This window comes from Cheilinus undulatus, linkage group 19, assembly GCF_018320785.1.
Source record: "Cheilinus undulatus linkage group 19, ASM1832078v1, whole genome shotgun sequence".
NCBI lineage: Eukaryota > Metazoa > Chordata > Actinopteri > Labriformes > Labridae > Cheilinus > Cheilinus undulatus.
This window is the reverse complement of record NC_054883.1, coordinates 19,730,831-19,748,448: the sequence shown is the minus strand read 5'-3', so window position 1 is coordinate 19,748,448 and position 17,618 is coordinate 19,730,831. Positions and strand designations below refer to the sequence as shown.

Here is a 17,618-nt window from a genome sequence, read left to right as displayed (position 1 = left end):
AATGTGGCTCAACAATGAGCAATAGTTTCCTTTTACACTGAATAGCTCACAGAATATCATACAAATAATGATTTAGTGAAAATTACACTCATAAATTGACTACTTTTGCAAAAAAATATCAAATTCTATCTTTAATTTCCTTTCAAAATAAATGCACATGCCATGTTTTTTGGGATGCTGAGCACTTCTAAAGGTTTCATCCTGCTACAAAGTATCAGTAAGTTGATACTTATTCAAAGACAGGCTGATTTATTCTGATAAAACAGAGAATCATATTTAAAAATAAAATAAATTTAAAAAATCAACATTTAACATCTCCATACAGCTGGAATGACCCTTGTTGCATAAGCAGCTGTGAGACCAGAACAAGGCTCTTTTGAATGAATCAGTAATTTGACTACATGGGGGCCACCATTTTAAAGATGTTTTGATTTAGAGGTGGTAAAAAAAAAAAAAGATTATTTCTGAGGCTGTATTACTGAATAAAGACACCTCACTGGCATTTAATGATTTGTTTTTCTTTGGAAAAATCAAAAAAATTTAAATATGTTGTAATATCAGACCTACTGATTAACAGGAAATGAGAAGTAAAAAACAAAACTGCCGGTGTTATTTTAGGAAAAGGGATCATGTGATATGAAGAAACAAAGCAAGTCAACTCTGCACAGTCTTTAACAGACAAGTTATCTTCACATGCCGGTGAGTGGATTTCCTTTATTAACTGCACTGCCTGAACTAACACCATTTCTCTAGACGGTTTCTGAGTGGGCTCAAAAACATTCAACTTGTTGTAGTTTCTTAAACTGAAAATCAGGTTTTGTTATTCATGTTAATCACACTCAGAAGGATTTATTTCAGTCTGGTTTGAAAGCACAACTCTTTAGGCCACTTCTTATTTCACAGTTTAAGATGGACTTCCCCGTTAGTTCTGCATGTTTCCTGTGTGATTTTTAACAAGGGAAGTTGAAGAATGAATGCTCTGAAAAGTGTTAAGATAAACTGGGAAGTTAAAGTGTCCTTGTACTGGCAGATCTGGAGAGCGAGCTGAGACCATGGAGATCGTCTGCTTCTTACTGAGTGTCTTCTTCATAGCAGGTAAGCTTTATTTTTCAGTAATAAGAGCACTTAATTCATTTACAATCTTTATTTAAAACCTGGCTGTGATTTCTTTTTTTCTAAATTGTCTTGACTTTAAAGTAACTGACCGTTTGTCGGGTACCGCCCTCTTCTGCCAATGTTACTCAGACAAAATCTCTCCTCATGGGATCCTTCCTGTTTTAAACAACTAAAAATAGCCCCGGATTTGACTAACTGTTATTCATATTGAATTAGATTCAGTATTTCTAACCCTCACGATACTTTGTTAGAATTTTGGGTGGAACATCTGTTCTGTTCTATTTTCTAGATTTAACTCATTCAAAGAGAAACATTTTAAACTTTCTTGTTTTAATCCTGATGATTACGGCCTACAGATCATGAAAATCAAAAATCCACTATCTCAGAATATTAGATTATTGTGGAAACTGGTTCAGTACACACAACCGCAATGATGGGGAAGACTGCTGACTTGACAGATGTCCAGAGGACAATCATTGACACCCTCCACAAAGAGGGTAAGCCACAGAAGGTCACTGCTGAAAGGGCAGGCTGTTTTCAGAGGCTGCGTCAGAACATGTTCATGGAAAGTTGACTGGAAGAGAAAGGTGTGGTGAGAAAAGAGGCAACAGAGATGAGTTCAGCCTTCAGACAATTGTCAAACAAAGAAGATTTAAGAAGTTAGGGGGGCTTCACAAGGAGTGGACTGAGGCTGGAGTCCATCGATCAAGAGCCTCCACACACAGATATGTCCAGGAAATGGACTACAAGTGTTGTGTTCTTAGTGTCCAGCCAATCCTGAACCTGGACTAAGGAGAAAAACTGGACTGTTCCTCAGTGGCCCAAAGTCCTGCTGTCAGATGAAAGTAAACATTGCATTTCTTTTAGAAATCAAGGTCCCAGACTGGAGGAAGATCAGAGAGGCCCAGAATCCAAGGTGCTTGAAGTCCACTTTCCACAACCAGTGGTGGTTTGGGGTGCCCTGTCATCTGCTGCCGTTGGTCCACTGTGCTTTAATCAAGTCCAGAGTCAACACTGTCCGCTGTCTACCAGGAGATTTTAGAGACCTTGATGCTTCCATCTGCTGAGAGGCTTTATGGAGAGACTGATTTCCTCTTCCAGCAGGACTTTGCACCTGTCCACAGTGAAGCCAAAACTACCATAATCTGGTTTTCTGACCATGGCATTACTGTGTTTGATCGGCCAGCCAGCTGGTCTGGCCTGAACCCCATAGAGAATCTCTGGGGTAGATGAGAGACACCAGACTTAACAATCCAGGTGAACTGAAGGCTGCTATCAGAGCAACCTGGCCTTCATAACACCCAGCAGTGCCACAGGCTGATCGCCTCCATGCTACATCATACAGTAGGAGCTCCAACCAATTACTGAGAGCATAAATGAGCATAATTTTCCACAAGGTCAGCATTTCTGTATTATAAAACCTTTTTAATTGGTGTCATGTAACATTTTGACATGCATTATATATATTTTTAGTGGATTTTTGTGAGCTGTAAGTTGTAATCATCAAGATTTAAACAAAAAGAAGATTTAAACAATAAGTCTTCACATATTTCATTTTTTTTGTGTGATAATCTAAAAGGAAGTTTAACTTTCTGAATGTTAACGTTTAAGTAACAAAATAAAGGTCACAATTTCACTCCAATGCACTGGAAAGACTTGGCCTGAGGGAAAGTTTGTCTAACCAGAATTAGCCCTGCATTGGTTTTAGAGGGAGCTCTCTGATTGGTGGGTCAGTGGACCAATCAGAGAGCCAACAATTGATCAGTATTTTAGTTATTTTGATGTTCCTTTGTTAATCATTATTCTTATCTCATAGGTGCTTCTACTATGTGTCCTCAGAAAGCCGGCCTTGACGTCACAACACCACAGAGGATGGAGGCACTAGCTGGATCTTGTGTTCAGATCCCATGTAGCTTTAGCCCTAAATCAGGACAAGAGCTTGACAGAAGAGGGCCAATCATTGGTGTGTGGATAAAGGATGACTCCAGATTTGCTGGCAAGCCATATAATGTGGTTTTCAACAGCAGCCGTAGCGAGAACCTATACAGGATAAGGATTAGTGGAGACCTGAGGCTGAAAAACTGCACCACTCTGTTTACAGATGTAGTCAGGAGTTATACCAACACATACTTCTTCAGAATAGAGAGCAGCAACTTCACTGCAACGGCTTCTTGTAATCCTCTTCAGATAACAGTCAGAGGTAAGTCATCTTATCGTCATTCCAGTGGATCTCTTGTTATTGCAGTTTTTACTGTAACAGTAGCAGCCATTTCCAAAAGCAGTAAATGTGAAATTAAGGAAGTAATATCAAACCCTTTCATCCTTGGCCCTTTTCTGGTGTTCAAACTAGAAAATAGCATACCCAAATACAGCTGAATACTTCTCTGCAACTACAAGGTCTACATGAATAAGCCTGGCATCAATGTAAAGATAACTCTTTAAAGATTTCAGCAGATGTGCAAAAATCCCTGTAGAAGTTACTGGGACAGAGTAAATAAAGATGGAACATAGCAGAAATGAAAGATTTATTTTTTCCACCTAAAAATAATCACTTTTAGAGTAAATATCTCCTGTGAAACACCAAGCCAAGGTTTGTGGGATTAAAACGGGTTGTCACATGACCATATAAGTGAACATTTAGACTGCTCTTTATGTCTTTCAGGAGAAGGAGGGGCTGCCCCCGAAACAGGGGCCCTCTCGAGATGAAAGGGTTAAATTAACCCTCTGAGGTCTATAGGAATTTCGTTGATTTTTACATTTTTTTTAATTCACCTTTTTAAAGTAACACAATACCAAAGTGTTTTATATCAAAATTTTCAGGACAGTAACATCTTTATGTATGCTGAGGGGCATGTTTGTCCTAGACCAGTGATTCCATGTGGGCCGAAGGTATTGCAAGTGGGCCGCCAAATCATTTTCAAAATAGTATGGTTTTTATGGCGGGGGAATGTAATCATATAAAAATAAAAATGTACAAAAAAGTGTTTTAAATGTTAACACTCAGTTAAGTTTAAAAGGATGTAAAAAATGTTCAAATATTCTTTTCATTATTTTGTTTTGTTTTTCCTTCAAGTATTAGTAAAAGTAACTTTTGTTGTTATCTAGAGGTTATTGTGTGGACAGCTCCTTGAAAACTGTAATACTGAAGGTGTTGCAACATGTTACAGATACTGCGTTGGTGACTGTGGAGCTTCCAACGTGTTTCTCCTGTATTCAGTTCAGTCCTTTATGTTCAATCTTCAGTAAAAAAAAAAAGTGCTCTGAGAATGCATTATATAGCCCCCATATTTATGGGGTCGAAAATTTTTGAGACTTAAAACTGGGCCCCGCGTTGGAAAAGGTTGGGAACCACTGTCCTAGACCATTGGTTCCCAAACTGGGGTCCGGGGGGCCCCAGGGGGAGCGCCAAAGTTCTTAAGGGGACACAAGGCTTTGTCTGCTCTGAGGCTGCCTCAAATAGATTTAGAAATATTGACTAAAACCATGCTAAATCAGTTATTCAGTAGTTTCTTCAAAGGTTTATTTGATAATAAAAGCATGAATAGGTTTTTGTAGGGTTTTATCAGTGAAACAGGTAAATTATTTTTGATGGCAGCGTGTCACTTTTTCTTCTCTCTTGGGTCCTGGGGGTCTTCAGTTTTGTTAGGTACATAATCAGCCCAAATGCTGATTTTTGAAATCCGATTTTTGACAATTTTTGAATCTAGTGGGAGTTTTAGCCTCACAAAAGTGATGGAATATATGAACAAAATCACAGGTAGATACAGAACATGTCAAAAATGATATTTTGTTTTTGAGCATAATAATACAATACAATAATACAATACAAGAACTGTATTCATCCCTGAAGGGAAATTCAATCGTCTGGGAGTCTCATCTGTTTACAGTAGAATTATACAGTCTAATTGCTGATGGTATGAAAGTTTTTCTAAATCTTTCTGTCCTGTAGCGCAGGGATAGGAGCCGTCCATCACCGTTGTTTCTTTGCTCATTGAGGGAGATATGAAGTGGATGATCCATGTTTCTCAGAATGGCCTCCACCTTGCTCAGTGCATGTCTCTCCACTTCATCCTCCAATGAGTTCAATTTGATTCCGACCACAGAGCCAGCTTTTTTAACCAGTTTGTTCAGGCGCCTTGCATCCTTGTGTTTTACACTGCCTCCCCAGCAGACTGCAGCATAAAACAGAACACTTGCCACCACAGACTGATAAAACATCTGCAGCATCTTACTGCAGATGGCTATTGATCGGAGTCTTCTGAGGCAAAAGAGGTGGCTCTGCCCCTTTTTGTAGATGAAGTCTATGTTTTTAGACCAGTCCAACTTATTATCCAGGTGTTCACCTAAATATTTATACGATGTCACCACCTCAATGTCCACGCCACAAGTGTTCACTGGCTGAAGAGGGGGTTTGGATATGTTATATAATAATAATATAATGTTGTCCATCATATTAGTTTTACCAAAGTGAAGCTGTATCATCTTCATCGCTGCTTCTCAGTACTTTTTGCAAGGCTTCCTCCACATTAAAACGCTTCATCATCAGAGATCAACAGGTCTGATTCTCTCCTCTTGCTCCTGTCTCTCGCTTTACCTCTCCTGCAAAAATTGTGACAGGGAGAGCCTTAGGGATTCCAGAGTGTCAATAAGTTTGCAAGGACATGTGCCCATTGCTCTCTTATTGGCCCTGTAACTCCGGCTGTGAATCAAGTGTGATGGCAAATCAAGGCGGAAGTGAAAGATGAGTGCTAAGACCTCAGAGATCTGCCTTTAAAAGCAGACTTTACAGTCAGTGGTCTTGGCTTTTTCACTCACTGTTCCCAGCTTTGCTGACAAAGCCTATTCTGAGTCTGTTTTTGAACCCACAGATGGTCCACTGAAACCCCTACTAGAGATCCCTGCTGATCTGAATGAGAAGGAGTCTGTCACTATAACGTGCTCATCTGTCACTACCTGTCCACTCTACCCTCCTAAACTCACCTGGAATCTCAAAAAAGACTCTCACAACATCATGAAGGAAAACCAAGATGGAACCTTTACAACTAAAATCCAGGAGACCATCACTCTGACAGACAAACATGATGGCTACAACATCAGCTGTTCTGCTTCATATCCTGTGAATGAAGGAAACAACGTAAGGACAGCAGAGGAGACGAAGACTCTCAGTGTTTCATGTGAGACCACCACACTTTGTTCTTGGATCTTGTCAGAACAAGATGATTTATGAGGATGTTTGTAATGAATGTTGTGTATCTCCTGTTTTCCCCAGACGCTCCTAAAGACACCTCAGTGTCCGTCAGTCCACCAGGTTTGCTGTCAGCTGGTGTTATCGTGACTCTGAGCTGCTCCAGCAGAGCCAAGCCTCGTGTCAGCAGCTTCACCTGGTTCAAGATGAGCAAAGAGGGACCTGTGAAAGTACGTGAAGAAGAGATTTACAGCTTTAATGTGACAGAGGGAGGCGTTTACTACTGCTTGGCCAAGAATGATCTTGGGGATGAAAGATCAGAGATTCGTCTAAGAGTTGAAGGTAAATATCAGAGTTGGCTGAATCACTTTGACCCTTAAACACATAGCTTGTGAATTTCACCAAAAGGGTGCTCTTAATGAAAAAAGGTCACCTCAAACAATATTAATTTTTGCAGCTGATTTAAATTTAGTCTTGGTTTTTAGGTTCAGGTTGCACCCCATGTACGAGGTTTAATTCCAGGGATGCATGCCTCTCATCGTTGTTTCTGACTCCATCCACTCTCCTCTAATTGAAGGAATAAAAAGTTTTAGTCACAAGGATAAATGAACACAATTACATAAACTACACCAAAACAGGAAACACCAGGACCTAAACTTGGGAACAATGGAGGAATGACTATTAAAAAACAAGATTAAAGCTGTTGAACATAAACATTTTTCAGTGTCTTTCTCCTTCAATCTCCTCTGCTTCTGCATCAACACATCGCTGTATTCAGGTCTTCTACTGATCAAAGCAGTAGTGTAGGTCTTCTTCTGTCTCAGAACCTCTGTGGTTCTTAACTTCTGACACAGACTCTAAACCTTTGAGCACAGATTTGAACAAGGAAAAAGTCTCACAGTGCTAGGTTAGATCAGGTGAGCAGTTAGGGTGATCAAGCACTGGGATTTGTTTTTGGGGCAGAAACTGTTTTACCGAGAGCTCAGTGTGAGCTGGAGCATTGTCTTGATGAAGAATGAAATCATTACTCCACAAGTGTAGTCTCTTTCTTCAACGTTTTTCGAGTGTAGTGTACATCAAGGATGTCAAACTTAATCACAGCAGGGGCCAAATTCTGAATTTGGGTCCAACCTGAGGGCTGAACAGGGTCAACATTTAACCATAAACTGGCAACCTCATTTTCACTAGCAATGAATTATGTGGGGGGAAAACCTTATCACTGATGATAAAGGACTTTGATATTGGAAAAGGTCAAAATAATAAATTTAAAGGCGCAAAATCTGAGATAAAAAGTCACTTCTTAGCTCAAAAGGTTTAAAACATGGCATTTAATGTCAGGTTTGCAGGGAAAACTCAAAACGGAGGACTCAAATGCAGAAAAACAAGGAACTGATTTAATTAACAAAAAACTTACTAGAACAAAAAAACAGGAATCAAAATCAACTAAAGAAAATCCAAAAGAAGCACGAGGAAGATCACAGGGAGTAGCACGAGGAAGATCACAGGGAGTAGCATGAGGAGTTGCAGGCACAGGGAAGACATCAAATGAACTCACACAGACACAGGGAGACAGAGAGCTTAAATGCACAGGGAGTGATTAACAACGGAGGACGGATGTGGACAGTCAGACACAGGTGGAACTGGTGAAGGTAATCACAGTGGAGGGAAACTGAGGCAGGAAGCAAAACTAGAATCACACACAAGGGAAGGCAAACTACAGAATAAAACAGGAAACATGGAGCACTTCACAATACACAACACTGGACCAGGAGGAGAATCAAACATGAGACACTAGGAGGGAGCAAGGAAGCAAAATACAAACAGGGAATAAAACTAAACATAAAACACAGGGAATGTAAAACTAAAAATGAAACACAGAAAGAGTAAAACTAAGCATGAAACAGGGGATTACTAAACAAGAAACACAGGGGAAGTAAAACTTAAAAGAATCAGGGAATTACAACACATGAAACACGAGGAGTAAAGCTAGACAAGAAATACAGGGAATATCTAAACATAAAACACAGGGGAAAACCTAATACAATAAAACATGGAATTCACAGAACAATCAAGGAAAACACGAGGGATAAAGAACTAACTGAACTATACTGAGAAAACACAGGAAAAACACAGGGGATCAAGAACAGAAATCATGACATTTAAAGTCAAAATAATGTTTTTAAAAGGCAAATATATGAGATAGAAAGTTGAAATCATGATTCCTAACAGTCAAAATATTGCTTAAAATTCATAATCATTGGTTTAAAACATCAAAGCATTAGAAAAACATTTAAATTTTGAGTTTAAAGGGTCAAAATATTACTTAAAATTTAAAATTGAGGATCTTAAAGGTCAAATTATAAGATAAAAGTCAAAGTAAGGAGCTTAAAAGGTCAAAACGTAAGAAAAAAATCATAATCAAGAGTTGTTAAGGTCAAAATATTACTTAAAAATTTAAAATTAGGGATCTAGAAGGTCAAAAAATAAGATAAAAGTCCTAATTGTGAATTGAAAAGGTCAGTGTATGAAATAAAAGTCAAAACCATAACTTTGCATCATAACTGAGATGCAATATCAAGAATTTAAAATGAAAACAGAAATGCATTTTACCCCATTCCTGACTTTTTTCTCATTTTTCTGACTTTACAAGGACATTTTCAATCATCAAGGTTAAGTTTACATTTTTAACTGAAGGAAATCTGCAGCCCTCAAAGTGGGCCAGTTATAATAAAAATATGATATGATCTGGTGGGCCAGGTGTAACTGTACCAAAGGCCGGATTTAGCCCCCGGGCCATGAGTTTGACACCCCTGTTGTAAACACACACACTTTTGTTTTGTCTAAATTGTCATGCCAAATTTGCAGAAGTGTCTTTTTATAAATAGAGAGCATTTCTGCTATCATTCTCACACTGAGTCGATCATTTTGAAAGGTTTGTTGAATGTTTTCATCAGTTATGGTATGCATGAGCGCCTTGGACACCCTCTCTACCTTCACTAAATCTTTTGTGCACACATGCACGTGACACACAGTGCTCCGGAAGGTCAACCTTTTTGTCTCATGAATCCTTTTTATTGGTGTTTTGTAATATTACAATATAGGTAGTGGATTTTTGTGAGCTGTAAGCTGCAGCCATCAAGATGACAACCAAAAAAAGAAAAGTGCAGTCAGTTGTTGATCAAACATTGACCTAGGGCACTGCTCTGTGAATAAAAGGGAAATACAAAGAAAGAAGTGTGAAATGCAAAAATATTAAAGCTAAGGAGATAGTATATCAACATGAGGACAAAGAAGAGGAAGCTGGTTTATGTCCCACACAATGCCTGCATCTTTAACAAAAGCATGTCTGCAGTGTGATTTTTTTTTAGCTCTACTAGTGTACTAGTCCTGAGTGACAGCCATAACCTTTATTAACCTTTATGATTTGTTCTTTGTTTTCTTCTTGCAGGAGCACAACAGCCGGATAGCTCTCCAACATGGTTAGCAGTTGTTGGAGGATTGATTGGGATTGCAGGTCTCATTGGTGTGGTCGCAGCGATTTGGTAAGTATTGACTCGGGGTGGATCCCCCTTCACTCTCTTCAAAAACAAGAAAGGCAGAGGGTTAGACATCTTTGTGTTCATTACACCATGGACACAAAAGAACACTCCAAGAGTGGCAAAGCAGTGTTTTGATATGAGAATTAAATAAGGAAAATTACAAACAACGTCACCTAGGGACTTACACCCCAGGAAATAATTAACTTTAAGGTAAGAACTGAGGAGGCATGAGGAGAGGTTCAACAAAATACAAGAGTTTATTTTAATTAATCAAATGAAAAAAAGGCAATGAAAGGAGCTGCAACTGTAAAAGGAAAAAAAAAATGATGATTAAACAAGCAAAACTCAACTATTAAAGTGAATTAAAATTATTCTTTATTTTAATAACAGTTTTAAAAGGCCTAGTATAAAGGATTAAAAGGAATTAAAACTACAACTGCTGCCCTAACTGAAATAAGTCAACCAAAATTGGAGTTGATGCCACTAGCTGAGAGGCGGACTACTCTAAGAAAGGTGTGGGGATGCTACCTATTTCTCACCCTTGGTGCAGCACATCACCCATACAACAATCCTCAAACAAACTAAGGTGTAGCCTACTTGTGACCCAGTGCTCTACACTCGCATGCAGTAGGTGGAGGGCCCTCACCCTGGGTGCCTAGCCTCCCAACGAAGGGACACCAACTCTGGAAAACAACAAAACAGAATTAATAACATAAAACAAATGAAACCCAGTTGGTTAAAGCAAAAATAATTCAAATGACTAAATAAAGGAATAATATTACTCAAATAATGAAACGAAACCAAACTATTAGCTAAAGCAAACTCAATGCAAAAGAGAACCAAACAACCCAAAATAACAAAAGGCTAATGCTGAAGAATCAAAAGAACACTAAAGGACAAAACTAAATACTAAGGGGGAGCAAAAGGGGCGAAAACCATCTAACAAAAGGGGCTAAGCAAGGGGGCAGCAAAAACAGCAGCAGACATCCAACCACGCTTTGAGAAAGACAACAGCTTCAAATGGGGAACCAACCAACACTCCAGGACCACCACTTTAATTCCAACAGCATAACCACAGTACAACACCTCCAGCAGCACCTCAGACAGGAGCTAGAGGCCTAGCCTCAGCTCCAGGGGCCTTTTATAAGGTGAGCTGATTGAGCACACAGGGGGGAGGGGGCTGAGTGAGAGGCTGCATTCAGCAGCAGCAGCCTTTCTCATCAGCGCTGCCTACCACACAAGCAACTCAGAGAAACAGTTATTGTATAAGTCAGGTGTTCGATACAAAAAAATCCCAAGACACTGAACATGCCACGGAGTCTGGTTAAATCCATCATCAAGAAATGGAGGGAATATGTCACATGTGTAAAATCTGCCTAGATCAGGCCAACCTCACAAACTGAGTGACCATGCAAGAAGGAGACTAGTGAGAGAGGCCGCCAAGACACAACACAAGATACAACAACTGTTGCTCAGTATAAATGAACCAAAGACTCCATGGTCAAGTGGGAGAAAGTTGAGATCAAACCAGGGCTGTTTGGCCAGCAGAGAAGACGTTATGTTTGGTGGACACCAATCACTGCACATCACCACAAACACACCATCCCCACTATGAGAGTCGGTGGTGGCAGCATCATGCTGTGGGGATGCTTCTCGGCAGCTGGCCCTGGAGGGCTTGCAAAAGGTACAGAGAAGAGACTGGCTGGATGAGAACAGGGCTGTTCATGACTGATCCCCGTGCAACCTGACAGAGCTTGAGCAATTTTGCAAAGAAGAATGGAGTCAAACTGCAGTGTCCAGATGTTTGAGCCTGATTGAGACCTATCCACTAAAGCTACTAAATACTGACCTGAAGGGGGTGAATATTTATGCAGTAATTATTTTACATGGCATATTTTTATGTAATGGCATTATTTTGTAGAAATCTGGTTTCAATTTGACATTAAAGAGTTCTTGTAATTATTTTGTCAAAAAAAAGCCAAATGAGTTAATCATTGGGAGGCTTTGTATCTGTATCATTACCTATGTTCTACTTAATCCAGTTGATGTACTTTGCTTGTCTTCCAGGTGGTTTAAGTTGAAACGTTCAGCTCTCCAACAGACAGAGGTAGGACCAATATGTAAATATTCTTGTTTGTACCCTCTCACACAGAGCATTTCTAAATGCAGACAGGAGTTCCTCATTGATGAGAGTTAAGACAGAAACGGGAAATGTGGTGATGAAACATCCTCCTCACACACTAACTATCCACTTTATTGTGAAATACCTTCTGTAAGTCAGATTAATTTCTATTTTTTGGCAAAACAAAACTGCTTTCCATTGCTTCCCCTCATTAAAAACAAATTAGAGTCTGATTTAGACGACTTCATCGATACTGAGTTGACTTCACTTATAAGCCCACATGGTGCATTAAAAATTAAACATCAGTTATGACCTGCAATCAGGATTCTGTCTTATCAGCCTGTAACAGCCCATATTATTTCTGTGGCTCTCTTACTGGGGTTGGTATTCTAACATGCTGTGTGCAGTTAGGCTGTTGGCAATGCAAATGAATGGGGGTGAGTTATTCACAGGTTAAGAGGCTACCTTGACAGCTTTTTACTTACAACTATATGACTGTGTCACTTCACACTTTATACAGTGCATTCAGAAAGTATTCAGACCCCCTTCACTTTTTTCAATTTTGTTATTTTGCAGCCCGATGCTACAGTCAAAAAATCTGTCATTAATATACACTCAGTACCCATAATGACTGAAATTTTTTTTTTTAAATATTGCAAATTGAAAATAAAAAACTGAAATATCACAATGACAGAAGTATTCACATCATTTGCAAAAACACTTGAAATTTAGCTCAGTCTCCTCCCATTTCACTGACATTTGCTAAGATGTTTCTACACCTTGATTGAAGCCCACCTGTGGTTAATTAAATTGATTAGACATGATTTGGAGGGGCACACCTCTCTATTAAAGGCCTCACAGCTGACAATGCATATGAGAGCAAAAACCAGGCCATGAGGTCAAAGGATCTGCTTGCAAAGCTCCAGAGACAGGATTGTTGCAAGACACAGATCTGGGGACGGTTACAAAAAAATTCTATAGCACTGAAGGTTCCCAAGAGCACAGTGGTCTCTGTACTTCTCCAACTGAAGAAGTTTGGCACAACCAGCACTCTTCCAAGAGCTTGTCTTGCGGCCAAATTGAGCTATTAGGGGAGACAGACTTTAATAGGAGAGGTGACCAATGTATTGGGAGTATTCTCAGACTCGGGATACAAACAAAGAAAGCTCAAGTCAGAGGTGTCTTTATCATGAGTTTATTTGAAAGTTATTCTTGCAAGAAGAGAAGTCTCACAACCACAATGTCAACAGAAAGCTGAATGGAGAGTTCCACGTGGTGTGGGGTGGGTCCCTTTTTTTTTTGTACATTACTGTACAAGGGTAAATGCTGTTTAAAATAGTAAAGAATTGTCATTTGATAAAAAATATCTGCAGTATTTCATAGGCTGAGTGGCATCTGTATGGGTGTTGATCTTAGCTGACATCATTTCTGCATACTACACTACTTTCTGCAAAAGTAAGACCATTGAAAAGTTCATCAGTGTGAAAGCAAGTCAGCACAAGTTATTTCTATCTTATACAATTTTCTTCCGTGAACCTACCATTAAGTGTGAGTGGGGTTTTATCTGATAACTGATGTCTCACACCCTGGAAGTTTCTGTATCAGCAAAGCATCATGTGTATAACAAATGAGCATGAATAAAAATAACTTTTCCACTACACCAAGAACCCGATGGCAACCATCACTGCAGCCCTCCACCAATCTGGGCTTTATGGCAGAGTGGCTAGATGGGAGCCCCTCCTCAGTGCAAAACACATGAAACCCCACTTTGCAAAAAAAGCACCTGAGGGATTCGCAGACTGTGAGAAACAAGATTCTCTGGTCTAATTAAACCAAGATTGAACTGTTTGGCCTCAATTCTCAATGTTAGGTCTGGAGCAAACCCGGTACTGCTCATCACCTGCCCATTACCATCTCAACAGTGAAGCATGGCGGTGGCAGCATCATGCCGTGGGAGTGTTTTTCAGCAGCAGGGACTGGAAGACAGGTCAGGGCTGAGGGAAAGCTGAATGAAGCAAAGTACAGAGATATCCTCAATGAAAACCTGTTCTGCAGTGCTCAGGATCTCAGACTGGGATGAAAGTTCACCCTAAGCACAACTCTGTGAGCGTCCTAGAGTGGCCCAACTGGAGCCCAGACTTGAACCCTAATGATCATCACTGGAGAGACCTGAAAAAGGCTGGCCACAATGGTCCCCAGCCAACCTGACAGCTTGAAAGGGTTTGCAAAGAAGAACAGCAGAAAATTCCCCAATTCAGGTGTGCAAAGCTTGCTGCATCATATTAAGAAGGACTCTAGGCTGTAATTGCTGCCAAAGGTGCTCCAACCAAGTACTGAGTAAAGGGTTTAAAACGTCAATGAGGTATTTCTAAATTCTGCTTCCAATTTGTCATGATGAGATCCTGAGTGTAGATTAATGTGAGAAAAAATGAATATAAGCATTTCTAGCATCAGACTGCAACATAACAAAATTAATGTTATGGCATTGTACATTAAAGAACTGTAATCTGTTGTTTTCTATAAAAGATATAATTTATAATTTATTACATTTACACATTTGTACACTTTTTTTTTTTTGGCCATGAAAAATTTAAGAGGAGGCTCTATCCAAAATGTTCAGGGTTCAGCGCCCCCTAGAGTATGGCACCCTATATGGCCTATGTCTGGTTATGTAGGCTGTTCTTGTTCTCAATGATGACCTCACTACAGCAAGAAAAAAAAAATGTTTAAAGGCTTTCAATAATTAACATCAAAAGTTACTTTAAATCCCTTTGTTACCATTAAAGAGCTCAACCTCCTCAGCAAATGAATTGTCCATGTTTGAGAACACTTATTTAAATAAGTGTCACCTTAATGAAGCTGTTGAATGGGATTTAGAGCAAGTGAAACTCACATTTATCTTCTGATTTTTAACAGAGAATGACGCCTGCAGAGCCGACTGGACAAGAGCCATCCAGAATATCAGAGAGAGAGGACATACACTATGGAGAGATAGACTTCTCCAAGTTTGGACATGAACCGTCCTCTGCTACAGCACAGGACAGAAGACAACAGCAGGAGACGGTGTACGCACAGGTCAGAGTGTCCAAACCTGTGATCAGCAGCATGCAGAATGATGCTGGACCAGAGGCTCTCTACGCTCAAGTAAAGAAGAACTGAATTTAATTTTGTGAGTGCTATCTCAGGGAAATTGTTTCCTACCTAACTGTCGTCCTGTATATTTTTAATGTTGTTATATTTTGTCTACCTGGGTTCTCTCTGGATGGGGCCTATAGGGGTCTCGTATGGTTGATGCCACTTGAAGTCCACATGGACAGTCACAGATGGGGCCAACATGGGGCCCATATTGTAGTCCACACAAAACCCATATGGGGCCCAAATGGACATCCTGACTGTTGTCTTAATGCACCATAAGAGACAGATCTGAATAGCAATAAAGGCCAATATAGTTCCATCACTCTTTTACTGTGAAGCCATGCTGTTGTAACTCATTCAGGAAAGCACTGTTTTAATGAAATAAGCAGGGGTGTCCCTGAAAAGCATATGTTGCTCTGAAACCTATACATTTCTCTCAGTATCAATGCTGTCTTCACAGATGTGCAAGTGACCCATGCCATGGGCACTAAAACACCCCCACACCATTATAAATGCTGACTTTTGAACTTTGTGTTGATAACAATCTGGATGGTCTGGACAGCCATTACTTCCAATTCAATCTGAAATATGGACTCTTCAGACCACAGCACCCATTTCCACTTTAGATCAGTCCATATCAGATGAGCTCAGGGTCACAGACGTCAGCGGTGGCTCTGGATTTCAGTGATATAAGGCTTTGGTTTTGCATGGTAGAGTCTTAACTTACATTTGTAGACAAAGTGTTAACTGGCAATGGTGATCCTGAGTCCATGTTGTAATATCCATCACAGATTTACATTTTTTAATGTAACGCCGCCTGAGAGGTGGAAGGTCAGAGGCATAAACTGTTGGTTTTCAGTCCCATACATGCACAGATTTCTCCAGATTCTCTGAATCCTCTATGGTATTATTAACTGTAGACAGTGATATCTCTAAATTCCTTGCAAAGCACACCAGGAACATTGGTTGTAAACTATCTGGACTACTGGGCATTGCAGTCACTCACAAAGTGGAGAACCTTGCACCATTGTTGACTGTAAACAACTGAGCCTTTCAGAAGTCCTCCTTTCATACCCAGTCAAGGCACTACCACAAGTTACCAATTAAACTGCTTACCTGTGGAATGTTCCAGGTGATTTTTTTGAGTATACCATAACTTTCCCAGTATTTTCTTGCCCCTGTCTCAACTTTTCTGGAACGTGTTGCTGGCATCAAATTCAGAATGCATGTTTCTTACCAAAGCAAAAATAAAAGTTTATCAGTTTCAACATTAAATATTTTGTCTATGTGCTGTATTTAGTTAAATGCAGGTTTAAAAGGATTGAAAAATAATTGTTTCTATTTACATTTTACTCAGTGTCCCAACTCTTTCGGGAGTGGGGCTTGTAAATGCTGCCTCTCTGCTGTGTTACTTAATGAGCAAAGTATACAAGAAAATTGCATCATTATAATGTTAAAATAATTGTGATATAATGCTGATATTAGTTGAGACAGAAAGAGTGAATTGTTTGCCCCTTTAACTTGGGAACTCCAGGTAACTTTTGACAGGAGTTCCCCGGGGGTCTATGGCTCAAGTGAAGGAGTCCAGGTATCTCGGGGTCTTGTTCACAAGTGAGAGTAGAATGGGATGTGAGTACCAGCATTGCAGACGTTGTAATGGACTTCACAAACTGGATCTTGTGTTTTGGATGGTTTTTTTTTTTTTCAGATCCGTAATCTGATAAAAACATCACACACTCGACCCTTTCACACAGAGTCCATTATTTTCCGTCACCATGAAAATTCGTAGAATGTGGCAGATTGTTTCTTACTGTAAGCCTGTGGCTCTGTCACTCTTTTAAAATCTCTCCAGATCCATCCATCCTTGTGCAGAGCTTTTAACAGCATCTGCTCATGCATCACAGAACTGAGCCAAGTTGGAGAGATTGAGAGCAACTTCTTAATTCAGTTTCTGTTACCACATGTGGGTAGGCTACAAACTTCTGCCTTTATCTGCTGTATTTTTATGGTTCATATCCAGATAATGCACGGGCCAGTCAATGTTCGAAGTGAGGGTTTGAAACCGTTTCAAAAAATAATAATGGACAAAGGTTTCAGTGCCAATGTGCAAACATGACTTAAACAACCCAAGCTCTATTTTCTTTTAAACATGCAAAAAATCCAAAGAAAATTGATTCAGTGTGCAAAGGCCTTGAGCTTTGGAGGCAAAGCTCCAAATTTACTGGCCGATCCATGTCCCAACCCTTACCTATGGTGATGAGCAGTGTTGGGTACCGTTACTTTTGTATGTGGATTAATCCACAGTGGCCTGCTGTCCTCTCTGTAATCTTGCTGGCTGACAATGCGGCGTAATGGCACAGAATGTTTACCTTCCTCTGGTACGGCACATAGACTGTAGAAAGAATTGGACAAACCTTGTGTGACGTCAGTCGTCTGCTTACAATAGGTGGACTCAAACGACTCTTGAAGCCAATCCGTGGAGGCTTCCATATTGAAATTGCGGTCTCAACCGAACTTTGGA

At 39.9% G+C, this 17,618-nt stretch overlaps 1 protein-coding gene across 1 annotated transcript; it reads left to right on the top strand.

The window, feature by feature from the left end:
- The first annotated feature begins 648 nt into the window (after positions 1-648).
- On the top strand, positions 649-16,360 carry LOC121527075 (B-cell receptor CD22-like). Its single transcript, XM_041813760.1, has 8 exons — positions 649-699; positions 1,031-1,095; positions 2,933-3,316; positions 5,985-6,290; positions 6,386-6,643; positions 9,750-9,843; positions 11,908-11,947; positions 14,879-16,360. Exons 2-8 carry the CDS (start codon positions 1,053-1,055, stop codon positions 15,119-15,121), a joined length of 1,368 nt encoding a protein of 455 aa, XP_041669694.1. The 5' UTR covers positions 649-699; positions 1,031-1,052; the 3' UTR covers positions 15,122-16,360.
- Positions 16,361-17,618: the final 1,258 nt, after the last annotated feature.